This window comes from Haliotis asinina, chromosome 4, assembly GCF_037392515.1.
Source record: "Haliotis asinina isolate JCU_RB_2024 chromosome 4, JCU_Hal_asi_v2, whole genome shotgun sequence".
In the NCBI taxonomy this organism is placed as follows: Eukaryota; Metazoa; Mollusca; class Gastropoda; order Lepetellida; family Haliotidae; genus Haliotis; species Haliotis asinina.
This window is the reverse complement of record NC_090283.1, coordinates 51,994,309-52,015,130: the sequence shown is the minus strand read 5'-3', so window position 1 is coordinate 52,015,130 and position 20,822 is coordinate 51,994,309. Positions and strand designations below refer to the sequence as shown.

Here is a 20,822-nt window from a genome sequence, read left to right as displayed (position 1 = left end):
TAACTGAAGACAAGAACAATAAGGGTCCTGAAACTTCAGGTTGAAAGGGGCGATGGGGTAGTATGATAGTCAAAGCGTTCGATTGCCTCGATGGGTACAATATGTGAAGCCCATTTCTGGCCATGATATTGTTGGAATATTGCTAAATGTAGCGTAAAACTAAGGTCACTGGCTCAAGTTGAAAGTTGTACCTGGTTTGGTAATTTGATACCTGGGGCCTGTCTTTAGAATATAGCACCTCGAACTTTAAAACTATGTCACAATGCTCCTTTATGTGATTGTAGGTGATTAGGTTTTTGTTAGGGTTAGGTTAGGTTAGGTTAGGTTAGGTTAGGTTAGGTTAGGTTAGGTTAGGTTAGGTTAGGTTAGGTTAGGTTAGGTTAGGTTAGGTTAGGTTAGGTTAGGTTAGGTCGAGTTTTGCACTGCTTTTAGCAATATTCCAGCAATACCATGGTGGGAGACACCAGAAATCCGCTTCACAATTACTGTGTGACATACATCTTATTGAAGCAATCCAATCATGTAAGCACATTTTATGTATTAGACTTACATTTTATGTATTAGACTTTGTACATTAGAGATATGATGGTTTATGTTATAAAGAATGTAAGTACGATTTGCACGGGGGAAGATTAAGGGTTAGGATGTTTTGCCTCATACTCTAGGTTGCATTCATTCTATCAGCAGGTTGTTTATCTTTCTAATGACCCAGTTCAGACATGCGAAGGTTACATCATTTGAATGGGACAGAGGGAACTCAGCAAGCCTTGGTTCCCTGCTCTACATCCCCAGTGGATCACATTTATAGCACATGTGGTGAAAATATACAATGTCATACATTTGAATGTTTTGTATCGAACAGAAACATATGGGAGTTGAGAAATAAGAATAATAACGAGTTGTTTCTCTGCTCCCACGACCACTTCAGGTTGCCTGTTGTCACTTGAACTTGACTCTGTGTCTGACTCCGATTTAAAAAGTCATTCCTTGTCAATATCAAACTTTTGCGTATGTTTTTTTTAAAAGTTAGGTAGGGAGGAAATTACTATGCCCAGCAGTTTGTGCTCTGTTGTTTTTATGAGTCACGATTTGATCATTATTAGTGCAAAACGCGCCTTAGAATAGACACTGATTCTGCTCAATGACATTCTATATTCATTATATACCATATTAACCTGTTACTTTAATATACAAATCATAACATAGCGTTCAGTACGGAATTTGGGGTGCAATACGGACAGAATCTGGAGTGAAATACGGAATTTGACCACATCATCTGTATTGCATCCCTGTATTACTATCTTAAATTTACATAAGTATATAATAAACATATGATAGTCCCCCATCTGTGGGTAATATGAATTCTACGCTCTTGACCACTCTTGAATAGTTAAAGGCGACACTTAAAATTTAAACTGATATAATAATAATAAATGGACTCTTGCAATGTGATATGATGACGTGTCAACCAACTCAGCGATCCCGATTTCTTTATTTGCCTTTTATGACAAGCATGGTTACTGAAAGTTAGTTCAACAACCCATTTTTTCCACAAAGGCGGCTGTACTTGTCGTAAGAGGCAACTAACAGGATCGGGTGGTCAGGTTTGCTGACTTGGTTGGCACACGTCATCAGTTCCCAATTGTGCAGATTGATGCTCATCATGTTGATCACTGGATTGTCTGGTCCAGACTGGATCATTTACAGACTGTTGGAATATTGCTAAATGCTGCATTAAACTAAGGTCACTCACTCACTGAGGACCAGTTCTAAACTGGATATTTACATATCGTCCAAGATCATGTGTTTAGTTGTCATTATGCATTTTATTTGTTAGACAAGTTTCTCATTGCTGATATAGATATCCAACTTGGTATACGGCTCAAAATTATTCCAAAATTATTTTTAGACCCAAGTGTTTTCTTTGGAGACATTTAATATTTTCAGAGTATTGGCAGTACGGGAATAATAACTGAGTATCAAAGAATGCACAAAATTTTCTCCAGTGAATCTGTGATTGCCAGGAATCTCTGAGGAATGGTCCAAAGTCTTCATCAAATTTGATGGTATTATTTATAATGGCAGGCAATGCATACTACGATATAGTTACGTTTCTAGCCTTTGATGAACAGAAAAAGTTAATTTGCACACTATTATCGCAGGATTGTGATCTTTGATAACGCTGATGGCGGACTCGTATGTAAATTTACTCACAGGCTTCAATTTGTTTTTCCTTGTAAGTTGTGAGTAAAGGGCGGCATGGTGGAGTGTGTGTGGCTTGTTAATTTTAATTGAACATGGTATTGTGGGGAACTGATTTAACACTGCCATAATGTAGGTTGAACAGATGTGATGGTGTTGGGGGAATAATGTTTGATTTTGTTGTGAAATCTGACCGGGTGTTGTTTAGTGTATGAGTGACTTCTGCATAAAGTGTATCAGTTTTCAGTTTGGTTTTAGAACATTTTGACAATGTTTTTGATGAGGGGATTTTTCTTCTTTGCGTGTGCATTGGTTTGGATTAAGGTCGGGGGATAGTTTGAGTATTTTTCTCACAAGTATTTCAATAACAAGACTGACTGAGTGAGTTCAATCTTTTGCTGCTTTTAGCAATATTCCGGTAATATCACTGTGGGAGACACCATGAGCTTTACACATTGTACCCATGTGGGGAACTGAACCCAGGTCTTTGGCATGACAAGTGAACACATTAACCACTAGACTACCACACTGCCCCTTCAACAAAAAGAAGATGTTTTTATTTCTTGCCACCAAACCAAATCTCTTTTTAAATGAAGAGACTCTCCCTCTAACATCTGCATCTATCAACTGCTTGATCCATCAGCTGTATTACTACTCTTGAGATCGATGAAAAACATGATTGAACGCCACTGACTTTTCAAGGTGTTTCCCATTCTCGCGGCGTAACGAGGGAGTAACGTTATGAAGTGTAAGGAAGAAGAATCCTGTTGGAAAGGGCGGGAAAAAGTTATGATTTTTTTAAAATGGTGAAAACTCATGAACATTCATTACAAAATTTTGATAATTCACTGACTTGAGACAGTTCCTAGTTAGCGGTCAGTGATGTAAACAAACCCAAAGTATCACGCTTTGGTGATCTCGGCGGAAAATGTGTTTACTGCAAGAATAGGAGACTGCCCTATGCTGTTATTTCATCACTGGAAGTCAGACTTAACTGAAACTGAGACTACTACTTCTTTTGGGAATAGAAATCCAATATAGTGCATATTCTCCTTGATGAAACTGTCTGTACAGATTAGCCCGGTGGTGAACTGCTGCTTTTTAATGATATTTTTATTATTTTTTCTTTACAAATGGTGAGGTGAAATGGGGTTTAACGTCGCACTTAAGAATATTTCACTCATATGACGATGTGCTTGTGTGTATGTGTGGCTGCTTGTACTAACCCAGACTTGAGCTGATTTTATAGTGCTAGCTCACTGAGATACCGTGACGCAGTTCAGCATGAATGAATCAGACACATTATCCTGTCTCTGAGCTGACCAATCCTTGTACCCATTGATGCCAAGGGCAAGGCAGGGACCAACAAGTACCATATTTTAACATCTTTTTGTAAGACTTGGCTGGAATCAAACCCGTAACCTTCCACTCTCGGGGCAGATGCTGTAACCACACCACGGACAGAAAATATCCAATGCCTATTTACCCCCTAAAATATAAGTAGTCCAACTCCATTATTGAATTGCACCAGACCACGATCATACAGCATCTCCTTGTTGTTTATTTTTTTTTTTTGTTTGTTTGTGTCATAGTCTGTTGACCACCTAACAACGCAGTAACAATAAGCCATGAAATATTCATCCCATTTGCAAAGTACACCACTCTTAAGTCTTACACTCACTTGACCCAGCTGGTTTGGTGTACTCCGGCGCCACGCTGCACTGACTGTTGTACATAGCAACACAATCAATAACCCAGTAGTCTCAGTCCAGCTGCGTACATTGCTGTCACTAGTGACATGTACATCAGTATGTCAAGTGACTGACTCACACAGTGGCTGTGAGATGGGTGGCTTCTGGGTAGATTATGTGATGTACATAGGTAGATAATGGACAGCAGGAGTGAGAGAGTATGGTTTTAAGGCACTTTTAGCAGTATTCCAGCAATATCACAGTGGTGGACACCGGAAATGGGCTTCTCACATAGTACCCATGTTGGGAATTGAACCAAGTCTGCTCTACTGACCTGGATAGATAATGTAATGGACGAGTATAGTTTTCAATACATGAATGATTAATGGTCTCAGTTTAGTCAAATCTGTATAATTTTCTTTTTGTGCATCTGAAATGAATCAATGGAATTTGGTATTTCCTTGTGACAAGTAAGTTTGTTAAAAATTACCTCTGTTCACCAGGCAGAAAATGGGTACCCGATGGGATGAGTCAGATGACGGTTAACCTTGTAGTACCTCACAGGCAGCTTTGGTTGTCTGGGGTACATAATTAATTAGCGATTTGTGCATACACAAATGTGTTTGAAAGGTTAAATATCCATTATTATCATTATTATTATAATTATGAGTTTTATCAGAGAGTATCTTTTCCCATAGAGGAAATGGTCTGCTATCTTTCTATTTGAATTATTGCTGTAGAACAGCCATCAAAAAGCATCTGAAAAAGACAATTACCAGTTTTCCTCTAATAACCGCCAAGTCAAAAATAAGCACCTTATATCTAAGTGCAGAGTCTCAAATAAGTGCAGGTTATATTTTTTAGTGATGTATCATTCCTTGATGAAAAAACAAATATATTAAGGAATGGTCCCTAACCTTGGCGTAACACTGACAACTGATTAGAGCATGCTGAGAGAGTGAGATAAATGCTTGGTCTCCAATAAGCGCCTGTCTGGAAATCTGTTGAAAAACAAGCCACATATCATACACCTATCATAACTTTATAGAACTCAGACTTCTAACAATGGAAGCAGAATTGTTTTGTGAAGTGGAAGGTAGGAGTCTGTGTCTTCCATCCTGCTGTCCTGTCTATTAGTGACAAGTGCTGTCCTGTCTACAAGTGATTGAAATTGGTTAAAATATCTTAATTACGACTGATCAATCATAAAAAATAATTGGTTAGTGTCATTTATCAAATTATCTTGGTTATGTTTGAATGCACAAAAACAGCATGTAGTTCTTTCAGGTTTTTGTTCAAATTGCACAATATGCATTTGCAAATGTCATATCTAAAGGATGTATGTTAGGAACATAAATTTCCTCGAGTCTCTAAAATAAATTCAGTCATAACTTGGAGTGAGCTGGTTCTAAGTGCTTATAAAATGTAACACTCAAAACCAACCTTGTGAAAAAGATTGTGAAATTCATGAAATCAAGTGTTGTGTGATTATGTGTCCTAGATTATGAGGAAAAAGTATTCATATTTTTACACCCGTCTTTAATCACCTGAAGAAAAGCAATAAGTGACCCAGAAACATTTAGGAGATAAACATCATGTGTTGGCCAATTTCCGGGTGTTATTGAGTATTTGAAGCACGGGAATGCATTTGGAACCGACGGCGTCACCGGACACATGACACACACACAGTAACTTTTGGTTTACATTGTGTTATACAACAAATAACTTACCATCCATATTCTTGTCTTATGTCTTCACCAAAATCGAAGTGCCTCTCAAGAACCTCATTGCTCAGTCATTTAGTCAGTGCTTCCAGTGTTCGATTATTTCAATTAATCAGACCAACACTACTGTCTACATGCAGACTCTGTATGTCATCAATAACATTAGAAATCAATACTTCTTGAATACACGGCTTGACGCTTCAGCTTGTAGCAATCTCCAGTAAGGTAGTAAACATGACCCAGGATTGCTGCACGTATCCCAGTGCTCTCAAATAGTGAAATACCAAGATGGAGGGAGACTGCATCTGAGGAGCGTGTCAAATGAAATCGGAAATTAATTTTAGACATATGATACTTAACTGATGTTCAGGATAATCGTTGCTGTAACTATTTAGCTTAACTGTTTTTAAGATGATTAGAATGTCACCCTCCTGTCTTCTGCTTTCAGATGCGTCAACACTCATTAACAATAAACATATTCTTGGCAAGCTTCTGATATTTGTAACTTTCGTGAAATATTTTATGTCAAAAGACACTCAGATGTGATTCTGTGTGTATCATTTACAAAATTGGTAAGAGATTATCTCATTACAGTGTGTGAAACAAGGCAGCCTAGATTTTTGAGAGACGGTCTAAATTTACAACCAGCAAGCCTGATGGTCTATTAAATTTTTTAGACTTTACATACATCTGTGCAAATTAACCTTATCTTGGTGTCTGGTCTGGTTAAGTCCACGATGTCTGGCTGGGTTATTTCATACACCCCCATTAGTGGAATCTTGATTGTTTGATCCTTGGCCATCTTTTGCTAAATGACATTGAAAAATGGTACTTGATATTACCTTGCCTGGTGCTCGGAAATAAACAAGGATTGGTTGGTTGGGTCTGTGAGGGATGGCAGTTAAACTGCTTTATTCTGTCATAGTTATGCCAACTTTAAGAACTATAACAGTGAAATTATTTAAATTTGAAAGTTGCGTTTAAGAGGCCTTTAGGTGAAATCATCTGAGAGCAGCAAGTTATATTTTGTTTTATAGTTTTTTGTTAAACAACAGATTCTGGTACTGTTTTGCCTTGTGCCTCAGTTTGAGGCATATTATTGCCGCACTCAAGTCAGCGATCTTATCCACTCATCCACCGTTGCTTCCACAAGAATGGAACTCAGACAGCTAGGAACGTATACAAACATGGAATATAATCCAGACACACAAATTACGAAGAACACACAAGCCTCATAAACTTCCCATTGTTTTATAACCAACTATGTGGTATAGAGGTCAGAGTGTCGGCCCAAAGTGCTGAAGATCACAGGTTTGATCCCTGGTAGCATCATACTAAAAGATGTTAAAATATAGTGCTTGTTTGTCCCAGCCTGGTGACTGACATTACTGGGTACAGCAAGGACTGGTTTGCTCAGAAATAGTATAATGTGTCTCAGTGGTTTCTCATTGAGCCAGTGTGAGATTGGAAACATACTCGTGTTGGAATTCTACCCAGTGGGTACCTTTTCAACATTGAATTAATACCCGCACTCACTTTTCTGTTTTCAACTTCAGGGATCCTTTTTTCAACAATAAATGATCACTTGGCTGCTATTGTGCAGACCCGTGAAGGGTCCGGAATAGAATAGGCCTTCAGCAACCCATGCTTGCCATAAAAAGCGACCATGCTTGTCATAAGAGGCGACTTAGGGGATCGGGTGGTCAGACTCTCTGACTTGTCATCAGTTCCCAATTGCACAGATCGATGCTCATGTTGTTGATCACTGGATTGTCCGGTCCAGACTCGATTATTTACAGACCGCCACCATATAGCTGGGATATTGCTGAGTATGGCGTAAAACTAAACTCACTCACTCACTCACTCACTCACTCACTGCAATTGTGGATGTGTGTTTGGGTTGGTGGGGAAAGGGCAAGTGACTCAGCGACTATGTGTTTTTCAGGGTTTTCTTGAATACCATACCATCACAGAAGACAATGGCAGTACAGCATCTGACAAACACACCCAGATAGACATGCAGTGCCATCAACATGTCATAGCAATACAGGGAATATTCACATGTTAGCCTTACATGAAGTTTAGCCCATGGGCTAAAATATGGGACACTCAAACTGCTCTCTGTGGAGACTACTGACATCGGCTTAGGCATCAGTCAGTCAGTCTTCTCATTAAAAAAATATTTCTCTTTTTTTCTGTCATCTTTATCATTCATGTTCACATTTACTCACTCGAGTAAACATTTTCATAAACTTTCAATTTTTGAATTCATCGACCTTTTAGCTTAAAAATGGCTAAAATATTTCATCAGTACAACAGTGATTTTCTGTATTTAACCCCAGGGCTTATTTCCCAATATTTCCAGTACCACCTTGCTTATTTCAGTGAAATAACAGAAGTAATTCATACTTCAATCCACTAAGCCTGGGGTCTAATTAACGAGTCCTAAAACAACATCTTGGCATTCCTGTGAAGGGATTAAATAAAGATAATCCCCTTTGTCCAGACAGTCGGGTAATTAGCTCGAGGCACATTGTAGTTCCTGATCTGATAATGAGATGGATAGTACAAAAGTGTTGATAGTAGGTAGCAACCACTTGAATAGATTCAACCAATGAGAATTGAACTGACATACTGTTGCAAATCTTGTAGAAGGTTCCACCATTTCTAGAAGAACTAGATGCAGGATGTGCCACAGAATTTTGAAGCTGCGAATGTTTTATTAGATCTTCCATGGATCAACCATAGACAATCTGATATTGAGAGATCATACTGTGTGAAGTTATATAGAGGATAGTTTGCTGCTAAAAAGAAACCATTTTCGTGAAATCTTTGTCTCAGCTGATGCTGAGGACCCATTTCTTCACGTTCTGGATGTGGATGTTGATGTGAATTTGTGATGTCTGAGATTTCGGTACAGTTCTACGTTGAAGAATATTGTGCACTTGTTTCGGGATTTGTGTAATTGTTTTGAGTCAGGATCTTGATGGTTTGTTCTGTACAATGTCCAAGTCAAGAGTCTGAGTGTTTAAGGTGATAGATCCCAATCAGAATCATCCTCAGTGATCTTCACAGGTAGGACTTTTTCAAGTTGGAGGAAATCCCCTTTAACCAGACTTGGATGGAATTGCTATACAGTGGCTTAACTTTCATTAGTGTTTGACCAAGGCAAGATGGACGGGTGTATATGTTTATATATCTTTTGATAATCACCATGAATTTGCCTCCATAGCCTTATATATGTCATGCAATGAAAACACAAACCACAACATGAAAGTGAATATGTATGTAACTCAGTTTGTGACCTGTAGTATTAGAATAGACTGGTCTGTTACATTTTATGGCTTCAACCCGATGAAACTGTCACATTTCATCAACTTTAAGAGCTCACAGCTTAAAATGTTTGTTTGGAATAAAATAAAAGTCACTTCACCTTAGTAGCTCTTGTCATCTCCAAGAGCTGACAATCAACTTACACAACAAACATCTTGTTCTATACTTCATAGACTTTTTAACAATCCTGCATATTGCCTGGTTCACAGTACAGAAGGTTTTATTGTTAAAAAAACAAAAGATGAACCTGTGATATAAGCATGCACAGCATGTTTTTTGCAAGAAGCCATATACCTCAGTCATCATCTTTTTAGGATAGAGGGCATATATATTCTATTTCAGCTCACCCAATATTATGTACGGAACTCACCCAACCTTTCTTCTTTACAATGATTTTTTTTAAACATTTAGTACTGGTAGTAACATTTAGTATGAAGACATTATAATGTCCTTATTATTAAATAATTTGACCTAATATATTTTAGGAACATTGAATGCATTAAAAATACGTGAGTGAAAAGTATTATGCCAAAGAAATTAAATGTATCTTATGGCTTCAGTTTAACCTGTTTCTTGTAGGAAATGCTTTCCTTTCTTGAATTTGAAAAATGGAAGATCACAGTCTGGAGTATGTCATAGTTGCTCTGATTGTTGTTTGTGTGATGGGGTAGGCATGTGATTAAAGCATTTGCTCATCACACTGAAAGGCCTGAGTTTTATTCCTAGTATGGGTACAATGTGTGAGGGCCATTTCTGGTGTCTCCCACTGTTATATTGCTGGAATACTGCTGAGTGCAGTGTAAAACCATACTCACTTTAATCTTTGAAGATTCCTGTAAAGAATCTGTCTCTCATGCCCATTGTAAGAAGTCTTAAAATGGATATGGTGTTCAGGTTTGGTTGCATGTCACTAAACCCTTCACCAATGGATGTTGTATACAATATCAACTACTTGCCAGGTCCTGACTATTCTACAAGCTGCAGTAATTAAGATAATTTTGGAACCATCCCTTTGCTATTAAACAAATGTTTAAGCATCACCTTTGAAATTGGCACAGGGCAAACAGCCTGTGCAAGTTTATTCATGTTAAACATCTACAAATGCTAGATAGTGTTGGCATTGTAGAAAGGTTGCTTCGATCATTGAAAGCTACTTTTTAGTGAAGACCATGCCTTTAAACAAGGAAGAGCTGACTTTATTGAACATGAAGTCGATTTTTGCATGGGAAGGTGATGGATTTAAGACTAAAAATAGCTTTAAACAATCTTTTTTAAAGACAAAGAAAAAGACGGAAGTTGAAGGTCATTAGCTGTCTTATGGAAGGAAAAGGGGTTTAAGACATAATTAGTTTGCTGACCAGCAGCATCTCTTTTCATTGCCCTCCTTCTTTTAAGTTTTACAAAATTATGGATTCTTATTTTCTCCAAAATTTTTAAAGTCTACCCAATATATTGATAAACTGTCAAAATATACTAATAAAACACAAGGGAAATTTGAAATTATACTGAACTGTTTTGTAAGAAAATATCACAATGTCTACCAAAATTGATTGCGTACCATCTATTTTAAGATCTTTGTGTATGAAACTACAACATTTTGATCTAATCTATAGACCTTCATGTCATAGACAAAACGTGAATTCTGTTAATGAGTCCACAGTAAAGTAGTGGGCTAAGTTTCGAGAAGCTTTTCATCCTTCATTAGACTTAGATTGGGTAGTTTGAATTGACTTTTGTGGAAATGAAGAAGTTAATGGATTGTGAAATACTGTAAAACTTGTGGAAAATTGGAAACATGTCAAGATTGCCAAATGATAGCATTCTTATCGGCATTCCTGTCATGAGTTTGAGAGAGGAGAGATAAAGTGATTAAAAAATTTTAAATTCAACATCACATCTTCATCATTTCAGCCATTTAATGATGAAGGGATACGGATGCTTTATTGCTTTATATGACATCAAGATGGTTTAAGGCTCTTTCAAACTAACAGTTGTGGTTGTCAAATCAATGCAGTCTTGAACCATAGTATTCACAGGATGTAAAATTGGAAGACTGAAAAAAGACGTAATGCTTCATGTGATAGGTATTTTAATAAATCTAGAAACTGGAACAACTTTTTTAAGTCAAAACATGCAAATGGAGTTGTCACAAATACTATAACAGACTCAGAAAATGTTTTTATGAAATATGCAAATATTTTGCTCGTACAAGTTGATATGTATCTAAGAAAGTTACAAATACATATATGTTTTTGCTCACCTTGGTCATGTAGGTATTTATATAGTGAAGAGCAAGTGAGTGAGTGAGTGAATATGGACTTTTGCTGCTTTTAGCAATGTTCCAGCATTTTCACGGCATTGGACACTAGAAATGGGTTTCACATGTTGTACCCTTGTCGGGAATCAAGCCTGGGTCTTCCGCGTGACAAGCCGATGCTTTAACCACAAAGCTACCCCGATGCCCTATGTGGCGATGGGGAAATATTTATATTTGCTTTGCTTTGTGTCCTTGTGTTACCTTTGATTGTTAATGAATAATTATGTTTCAGGTAATGCGATGGATGAGTCCGTCTGTCACTACAGTGTCCTGGATGTCGCACAACTTTTACAGTCCAGGTTCGCTCTTCTGTCAGGTAAGGATTTTATTCTGAGTTGTCTCCCTTCCTGTCTGTTGCCTGTCATTCAATACACCTATGTAAACCAATCTCTATGATTCTCATGATCTGAAATTACCTGCCCTTGATTTGTAGTTGCCAGTTTAATGTTACTGGCTCTGTCTAAGTAACGAATCAGAATGCACATTGCAAACAAGCATCAGTACTGGATTTGATTTGTGTCACACACAAGGGAGAGCCTCAAAATCTGTCTTGTGAAAAGAATGTATTCATGTCCATTAAAACAGGCAAAGGAAGTCCTGCCATGCCCATTTTCTTGTCTTTACCTTGACATTTGATAGGTTGGTAAAATGTTGATGGAAATCAAGAGCAGATAATTTGAGATTGCAAGGATCAGGGATGAGTGTAGGTTTCTGAAAAGCAACCCCTTGATATACTCCCTGATCCTATTTCCCACAATCCATATCTGGTTGTCTAGGTAATATCTTTCCATACTTATCCAAACTTTCTTCCTGAAATTACCCATAATATCCCCAAACTCCACACACACTGCCATTCCAACTTCCCAGTGGTTACTCTAGGTGTTCAAATATCCCATCGCCCGATGTCCGGGATAAGTCATTTTTCATTTTCGGCAGTCAGATAATGGTGTCTTACTTGTCCGTGGACTAGTAGGTACTTTCCACTTATGGTTTCAAAATGCAAATAAATTGGGACTTCACTTCATCTGCTCACAATGTAGCTATTACTTTTCACAATAATAGTAATTTGGAGGTATGGTTCTTTGAAATTGATCACTGTTTGATAAATAGTCCAGTAAACTGTAACATCCAACATTTTGTCATAAAATCATGGCAGTTGGAAAATTAGTCAGGACAAGTCTCTTTCCTGACGCCATTTGCCCTATTTCAAGTTGCGTTTAAAAAAAAATTGAACCCCTGCTACTCAATTTGAAGAAGATGGCAAGCTAGTATATAAATGTATGAAAAGGCATGATGAGTTAACACCCTAGGTGTCTTAGATGCTGTGTCTATTCCTTGTGTAGCAGCGACATACAGGGTAAATCCTGTCCACTCTCAACCCGAAATCATCAACTATCGTTTCCTCGATAGGCAGTTGATCCTGGATCAAGATATTGATATTTCCAAGTTATGAATGTTTAAGAAATCATCTTGTCTTTCAAACTAAATGGTCTTTGCATTTGGGACATGATGACACATGTCAGCCAAGTCAGCAGGTCTGACTAACAGGTCTGTTCCTGTTAGTCGCTTTGTATAACATGGGTTGCTGAAGACCAATTTTATCCCCCATCTGCACCTAGACTTGTTCCATTTTGGGTAAACGGGGACAACAGGAAAGTAATATAGAACAAGGACTTTGAGACAGGCTAGCCACATAATGCTAAACGCATTTGAAGAATAATGGCATGCATCCTGAGAAAGAAGTCTAAGAATGTTAACATGTACCCTGGCTGTAGCTCTGTCTCATCTGACTAGCCACCATATAGTTAGAATATTGCTGAGTGCAGCATAAAACTGACATCATCTGCTGACATACGTCATACATCATATGTCATACGTCAGCAGCTGAAGACTAAGTTGACATACGATCAAAGATGAGAATTCTTAGGGCTATGAACGTTTCAAGCACAACGGCCCAGACTACTTGACACATCGATCGTAAAGTAACCACATTGATTAAATCTACATTTATTCAGTGTCAGGCAGAGAAATAAATGGTATGACGACTGACGATGAAGTGTTATGGCGTATAGTGTCTGGAAGGTTAGTGAGAACAGCTGAGGTTCAGTGTCTTAGAATTGATATTTAATATGTTAGCAAATACACAAGCAGAAGAGGTTTATTATCTGAGATGTTTATCACTTCACCAGTGAACGAAACCGACTTGATGGTTCAAAAAAAGCACCTCCTGATTATTTAGGACAGTGAAAGGCCTTCAAAAAGGTCAAGATCATTACAGGTTGGGATATGATTTTTGTGTAAACTATGCAAACTAGTAACCAATAAGTATATGATTTTATGGTAATATGCATATGCAAAAACAGCATGAGACATTGCAAGGTTTTCATGCTGACCCATGTGTCTTTACAGATTGGTGTTTATTGACGTAACATGAAGAAGTTAATGCCGAAACATTGCATCTGTTGTGTCTATCCATGAAAATTGTTCATCTTCATCATATTGGCTTCTAAATGCCACTTAGGGAAGTGACAGAGCCATGGTCATGTGAACTCCTCACCAATAATTAGCACAATATAGAGTTTTGTGTCACTTTTGTGAACTTATTGCCACAAATGATACACAGGGGCTTGTACACGATGAGGATGAGATGCAAATTAGAAATCTTCTAAAGCCGAAATTTTTAGAATTATTTTTGTGCAATGCGAATGAAAAATGACTAGACCCAATGGAGTGAAACTATACTGAACACTCAAAGAAACTACCATTCCTCAATGTCAGAGATAACAATTTCAGAAAATATCAAGCGTCATGTCCATTTCTTTACCTAATTAAAGGCACAGTGTTACACCACATTTCCCTAAAAATACATAATGCATTTCTCTCAATAATACTCACTATCTGATCTCAAGGAAGCTACCGTGTATTTAAAAGATTTACATTCCGTATACGGCAAGTGTTTACTGTTAGGAAGCTGTTTGCAAGTTTCAATTATTGATTTCAGGCAAGTCGTAATAGATAATATGTCTTTTATTGCATCAGTAAGGAGCTGAATTGAGACATATACAAAATATAAAATATAAAACAAAAGTTTTGTCGAAAGTGTGTGACATTGTGCCCTTAACAAAACAGCTATACCACGTTACAAATGGGTACTTAAGATGCCCTTAGTCACCAGTGAGAAGTCTGGGATTGTCTTGCTTTAGTCTTTAAACATGTTTTTATTACCCACGCATCTTAGCAGCATTGATTCAGAAGAACCAGATCAAATAAGTACAAATTGGCTGCAATGCTTATTTAAGTCTCTGTCCAGATATATAGATTTTGCTTCAAAGCAGCACCTACGTCCGACCTTTAAGAGACCTTTGGCGCAGCCAGTTAACAAGGGCTTACCTTATTGATGTTGGTTATAAAACTACAATCCTTATATATTCCAGAATATGTGGTAATCTTAATTAATTTTGTCAAGGTTTTACATTGTCGGGGGACCTGTGGCGTAGCCACTCACTTTGAAGGTGAAAGGTTGATTCTCCACATGGGTGCAATATGTGAAATCAGTGATATTGCTGCAATATTGCTAAAAATGACAGGAATTGAAACTCACAGTTCACTCACATAATCTACCAGAACTCACTCACTCACTCACTCACTCACTCACTCACTCACTCACTCACTCACTCTCTAATACATACTGATTCGAAACCTTGACAGGAACTGTCACAATATGCCAGTATTGATGTGTCAATGACTGAATTTATGACGAAAAAACAAAAAGGACAAGGTTGACAGCTTTCATGAAATGATGAATGTCTACAGCTGTCGATGGTGTTGGTGTATGTATCGACACCACACATTCCGCAATGGCCTGTTGAATGCTTGTCGACTAACGGGATCGGGTAGTCAGACTCGCTGACTTTGTTGACTTTGTGCAGTTGATCACCGGAGTGTGTGGTCCAGACTCAGGTCTTTACAGACCACTGCCATATAGCTGGAATATTGCTGATGCAGCGTAAAACTAAACTTCCCCACTCACCAGTTATATTAAAACATGGTTTAATGGCATGATGTGTGGGAGCTGTGTGATATGTATGTGCTGTAGACACCAGCTGGTGCATGTACATGAGTAGCTGTCATATCGTATGTCAATCTGTCGTGAACACTGCCGGTAGTGGCAAATCTTTGTGTCATTGTGTTAGGACAACTTTTGGATGAGCGTGTAGTCAGGCTGGAATATTCAGATGTTTAAGAAGTCAGTTGGGACAGCCTCATCTACATCAGCGTTGTCTACAATGGCCTCAACTGCAACAGCCTCATCTACTTTAGTCTCATCTACAATAGCATCATCTACAAAGCCTTATCCACAACAGCCTCATCTACATCAACCTCATCTACATCAGCCTTATCTACATCAGCCACATCTACAACAGCCTCATCTACATCAGCCACATCTACATCAGCCTCATCTACATCAGCCACATCTACAATAGCCTTATCTACAAAGCCTCAGAAACAAAATAATTCAGTAACCAACAGCCCCTAAACAACCTATGTATAACAAGCGGGGAGAAATATCAATATAGCACCAACCAGCCTTTAAACAAACAAGCAGCAAAGTGACCAGCTATCATTGGCATCAACACACCTTTAAATGAATGAAAAACAAATAAAAGGCTTCCTAGAGTATGCAGTATCATCTTTGCTCTGTGGAGACACTGAATCTGTTAATGACATTATTTGAATTGATAAAATATAACCTGTCAACTGACTATTAAATATAAAGACATAGTTCTAAGTATAACTGTCAACATATACTACACTGTATGTACATTGCTGTCTGACATCACAAGAGGAAGGTCCTGTGTATTATCACGCAAAGAATAGAGCTTCACTCATCTTATATCAAACTCATACCAGTAATGATGATGATGATGATGATAGTGATGGTGGTGATAGTGGTGGTGGTGATGATGATGATGATGATATCGATGATGATGATGGTGGTGATAATGGTGGTGGTGATGATGATGATGATGACAGTGATGATGATGATGATGATGACAGTGATGATGATGTAGATGATGATGATGATGATGATGATGACAGTGATGATGATGTAGATGATGATGATGACAGTGATGATGATGATGATGATGATGATGATGGTGGTGATGATGGTGATGACAGTGATGATGATGATGGTGGTGGTGATGACAGTGATGATGATGATGATGATGACAGTGATGATGATGATGATGGTGGTGGTGATGGTGATGACAGTGATGATGATGATGATGACAGTGATGATGATCGTGATGACGACAGTGATGATGATGATGATGATGGTGGTGGTGATGATGGTGATGACAGTGATGATGATGATGACAGTGATGATGATGATGATGATGATGATGATGATGATGGTGATGACAGTGATGATGATGGTGGTGGTGGTGATGATGATGATGATGATGGTGATGACAGTGATGATGATGGTGGTGGTGGTGATGATGATGATGATGGTGGTGGTGATAGTGGTGGTGGTGGTGATGATGATGATGGTGGTGGTGATGATGATGATGACAGTGATGATGACAGTGATGATGTTTTTTTTGATGATGATGTCAAAGAGGGCTTAGATATCAGTAATGATTTACTGATATCAATGACAAAATACTAAGTTTGACTAAAGTGGACATTTTGTTTACAGGTGGCAAAGCAAAGAATGGAGCGCCAATCATTACCTTCTCCGACTGTCCGATGCTGCCTGAAGTATCTGAAGAAGACTATAGGAAAGTCATGAAATACCTTTGTCATATACCACCGTAAGTTCCTGTATTAATTACTCTCCTGATGACTCATTTATTGATATTTTTGTGTTGATTTACAATGCTACAGATTGTTTACTAGTTAGTCTGTCATACAGACCCTGAAGCAAATTTATCCCAGAAACCCCAAGCCAGTCTAGAAAATGTGGCAAGTCTACATTCCATAGCTTCAGGGTTTACTCCCATAAAATCATGAAAGTCTCAGCTACCCTTTTCATTATATTTGATTTTTTTTAGTCCACTTACGATGATAATTCATGATGATGATGGTGGTGGTGATATCAATGATATATCAACTGATAATGATGACGCCGCAGATGATGATGATGATGATGATGATGATGATGATGATGATGATGATGAATCCATAAAATATCTTGGTCATCTACAAATTTTAAATGCCGCAAAAAGACATCAATTAAGATTGTATAATTACGTTTCAGCTTGAATGATGTGGAGTCTGGCTACGTCCTTGTCATAGATAGAAGACAAGATGGATGGAGTGCGGTCAAGTCCATTCTTCTCAGAATCTCAGTCAGTGCTCTCCCTTTCTTAAAATCTTGAATGGGGATGAAGGTGATAATGTTCTTGATGATGATGATGATGATGATGATGATGATAAGAGAGTGACTGAGGTTAGTTTTACGCCACACTCAGCAGTATTCCAGTTATGTAGCGGCAGTCTGTAAATAATCAAGTCTGGGCCAGACAATCCATTGATCAACTGCATGAACATCCATCTGCACAATTGGGAACCGATGATGTGTCAGTGAGTCTGACCGCCCGATCCGTTTGTAGCCTCTTACGACAAGCATTGTCACCTTTTGAGGCAAGCATGGGTTGCTGAAGGCCTATTCTACCCCAGGACCTTCACGGGTCTGGTAAGGAGGAGGATGAGGATGATAATGATGATGATGTTATTGCTGCTGTTGCTGCTGCTGCTGCTGGTGTAAGATAGGAGTGATGAAGATTAGATGATGATGATGTTGTTAGTGTGTAATGAGAAACTAGGAAGCCTTGCAATAACTGCAGCTCAAGAGCTATAAACCCATCAATAGTATTCCTGCATTGAGTAATCAAGAAGGATGAACATAGATAGATCAGAGTTACCATGGTAACAGAAACAACCAGCCCATTGATCCCATGCCTGTGTTTTATGCTATATTGTCATCCCACACGCACTTTTTTTGTGTATTTTGGGATTATCGAAATGTATAGTAGAAGGTGATTGTTTTGTAAACAGTATCTATTTCCAGTGACTGTTCTGAATCGCCAACTTTGTTTATGTGTTAACATCACAGCGAACCTGGGACTGTTTGTTTCTGATGAGCCAGATACTGTTTGTTTCTGAGTCACTTTATTTATGTAAATACATCATCATGACCATGTTTATTTCTGAGTTACTTAATGATAAACTAAAGATTGTTTGTTTTTAAATGCATTGTAATAATCCAGGGACTGTTTGTTTCAGAGCTATTTCCCCACACACATCCAGGTGGTGTTTTTGCTTCAACCAAAGGGATTCTTCCAGCGAGCGTTTGCAGACTTCAGGTCCAAGTTTGTGAAAGAGGAACTTGAATATAGGGTGAGTCAAGCATTTCAGTATTGTATTTAAATGCCTTTATGACATTGTCTATGACTTATATTCATGCTGTTCATTTTCATGCCGTGCCGAGTGCTCTTTGCTTCCATGCCAAGTACTCTACATTTTCATGCCAGTTTCATTTTCATATCTGGCTCTGTAGAAATTTAAATGATACATAAAATGTTCTTTATTTTCATGTGTGATTTTCCTCAGTTTCATGATTTTTTTCATGCTCTTCATTGTAATGGTCGGTGTATCACAAGTATATCATTAACAGAATAATAGTCAGTTATTTGAGCTTAACCTTGACCTGACCTTGAGCCACATGATTTCACACCATGTGAAGAGATTATGATTAACACCCACGTCTTAATCACTAAGATCTCTAGGGAGGGGCCTTGAACATGTCCTTGAACACTTAAGTAGAGTTAGTGGCATACCTTTGAGCTATTGACGCAATGGTATGTGATGATACTACTTACCGACAACAGATTATGGTTGATATTCACTGTTCTGGCCCCTCCTTGAATTGTAAATAGTTTTCTTTTGTAAAGTTTGAACTTGTTAATCTGGATTTACATTTAAACCCTAGTTGTTTTTTATTTTAACATGTATAAAAATGTATATTCAGCTTATCATTGTTAACAGTAACTGCAACATTGTGCAACAGTGCTTCAATAAATTATTCCTAATTTGGTGATCTGTAGAAATTAATTAGACCTCATGATCTCTTGCCTGGAATGAATGACAGTTCTTTTGAAGAAAATCATGAACTAGTTGTAAACACTTTCGTCTGTTGTGAATATTTTGCTGATAAGCTCTTTTACCTACAAGCCCTTTATACTATAGTCCGTTTGGCTCAAAAGTGGACTGATGAATTGCATTGTAACTTGAAAACTAATAAGCATAACATACTCAATAAAACACTAATCATAATCAAAACATCATACCATCTCTGTGAGGTTTGTGCAGAATGTTTGTCCTAATAATAAAAAGTTGTTTAACAAACTATCATTAAAACACTGACACAGTTCACTGTTTATTACGATGGAGGAGTGCAGAGAACAGCACAGCCAGGTGTTCAAGAAGAATGTGCACAAGTGCAGAGAAAGTTATTACTCATTAACCTGCGCTGTGCTGTCTCCATGCTTTCTCGAACACCTGGCTGTCCCTTTCTCTGCACTCCTCCCTCAAAAACAAATAGTGAACTGTGTCATTATTGTAATGTTAGTTTGTGGAAAAACCTTTATATTTTAAGTTAAAATATTCCGCAAAAACCTTACAGAGTTGGTATGATGTTCTGATCATGATCAGCGTTCCACTGAGTATGTTATGATTATCAGTTTTTGAGCTAGACTGCAGTTCATCGGTTCGCTTTTTAGCCAAACAGACTATGAAATATACCATGTTTTATTTGGGATAGATTGCACTTTATCTGTAAAGTATAGGCTTTTATGTTGGGCTGTGTCCCATCTAAAGAACTCTTGTGGAAGTCGCAGTGACTGAGCAGGTTGTGCAGCTGACTTTGTGTGCTGGTGCCTAACTCTGAGAGTGTCGGTTTGAATACCAGATTGCACTCAATTCAACAAAAGTTCTCAAATCTACACTTCAGCGAGAAAGTGTCATCCCAAATATAACATGTTACATTTTACCACTTTCAAAAATGGCATCGTGTATTCACACCCTTACGCTAGTCAAATATTACAAGGAACAATATATTCAATGAATCGTCCTCTTCAACACACTGACTGCCTCACGTGTATACTCTCAGTATCAATTCTAGTCTGAAGTTTGCTATTTTGGGTTATCTTGTAGCTACATCAGTGGTATTATAAAACACTTTTCACAATGTTGGCAAAATAGGTATCATCAGGAGATGATTGCTTCTTGTGCCTGTTATGCCAACATATGAAACGTGTTTTATAATACCACTGATGTAGCAATGAGATAACTTGAAGTGACAAATTTGGGCAGACATTGATAGTATGAGTATACTCATGGTGGCAGTCAACATATTAACAATTTCGTGATATGTTTTCTGTGTATCCATGCTAACTGAAGAGTTATCTGTTCTGTTGTGGTCACATGCCAACTTGTCCTGAGATTAATTGGCATTGACTCCTGGATATTGATAATGGATGTGTCACT

At 37.9% G+C, this 20,822-nt stretch overlaps 1 protein-coding gene across 3 annotated transcripts in view; it reads left to right on the top strand.

Annotated features, from left to right (window-relative positions):
• Window positions 1-20,822, top strand: part of LOC137281661 (guanine nucleotide exchange factor DBS-like) — a 149,258-nt gene that overhangs the window by 23,856 nt on the left and 104,580 nt on the right. For all 3 annotated transcript variants that reach the window (XM_067813047.1, XM_067813045.1, XM_067813046.1), the window contains exons 2-5: window positions 11,500-11,583; window positions 16,972-17,086; window positions 17,533-17,623; window positions 18,561-18,674. In XM_067813047.1, the coding sequence (XP_067669148.1) occupies window positions 11,508-11,583; window positions 16,972-17,086; window positions 17,533-17,623; window positions 18,561-18,674 (396 nt within the window). In that variant the 5' untranslated portion in view covers window positions 11,500-11,507. The remainder of the gene's footprint in view (window positions 1-11,499; window positions 11,584-16,971; window positions 17,087-17,532; window positions 17,624-18,560; window positions 18,675-20,822) is intronic.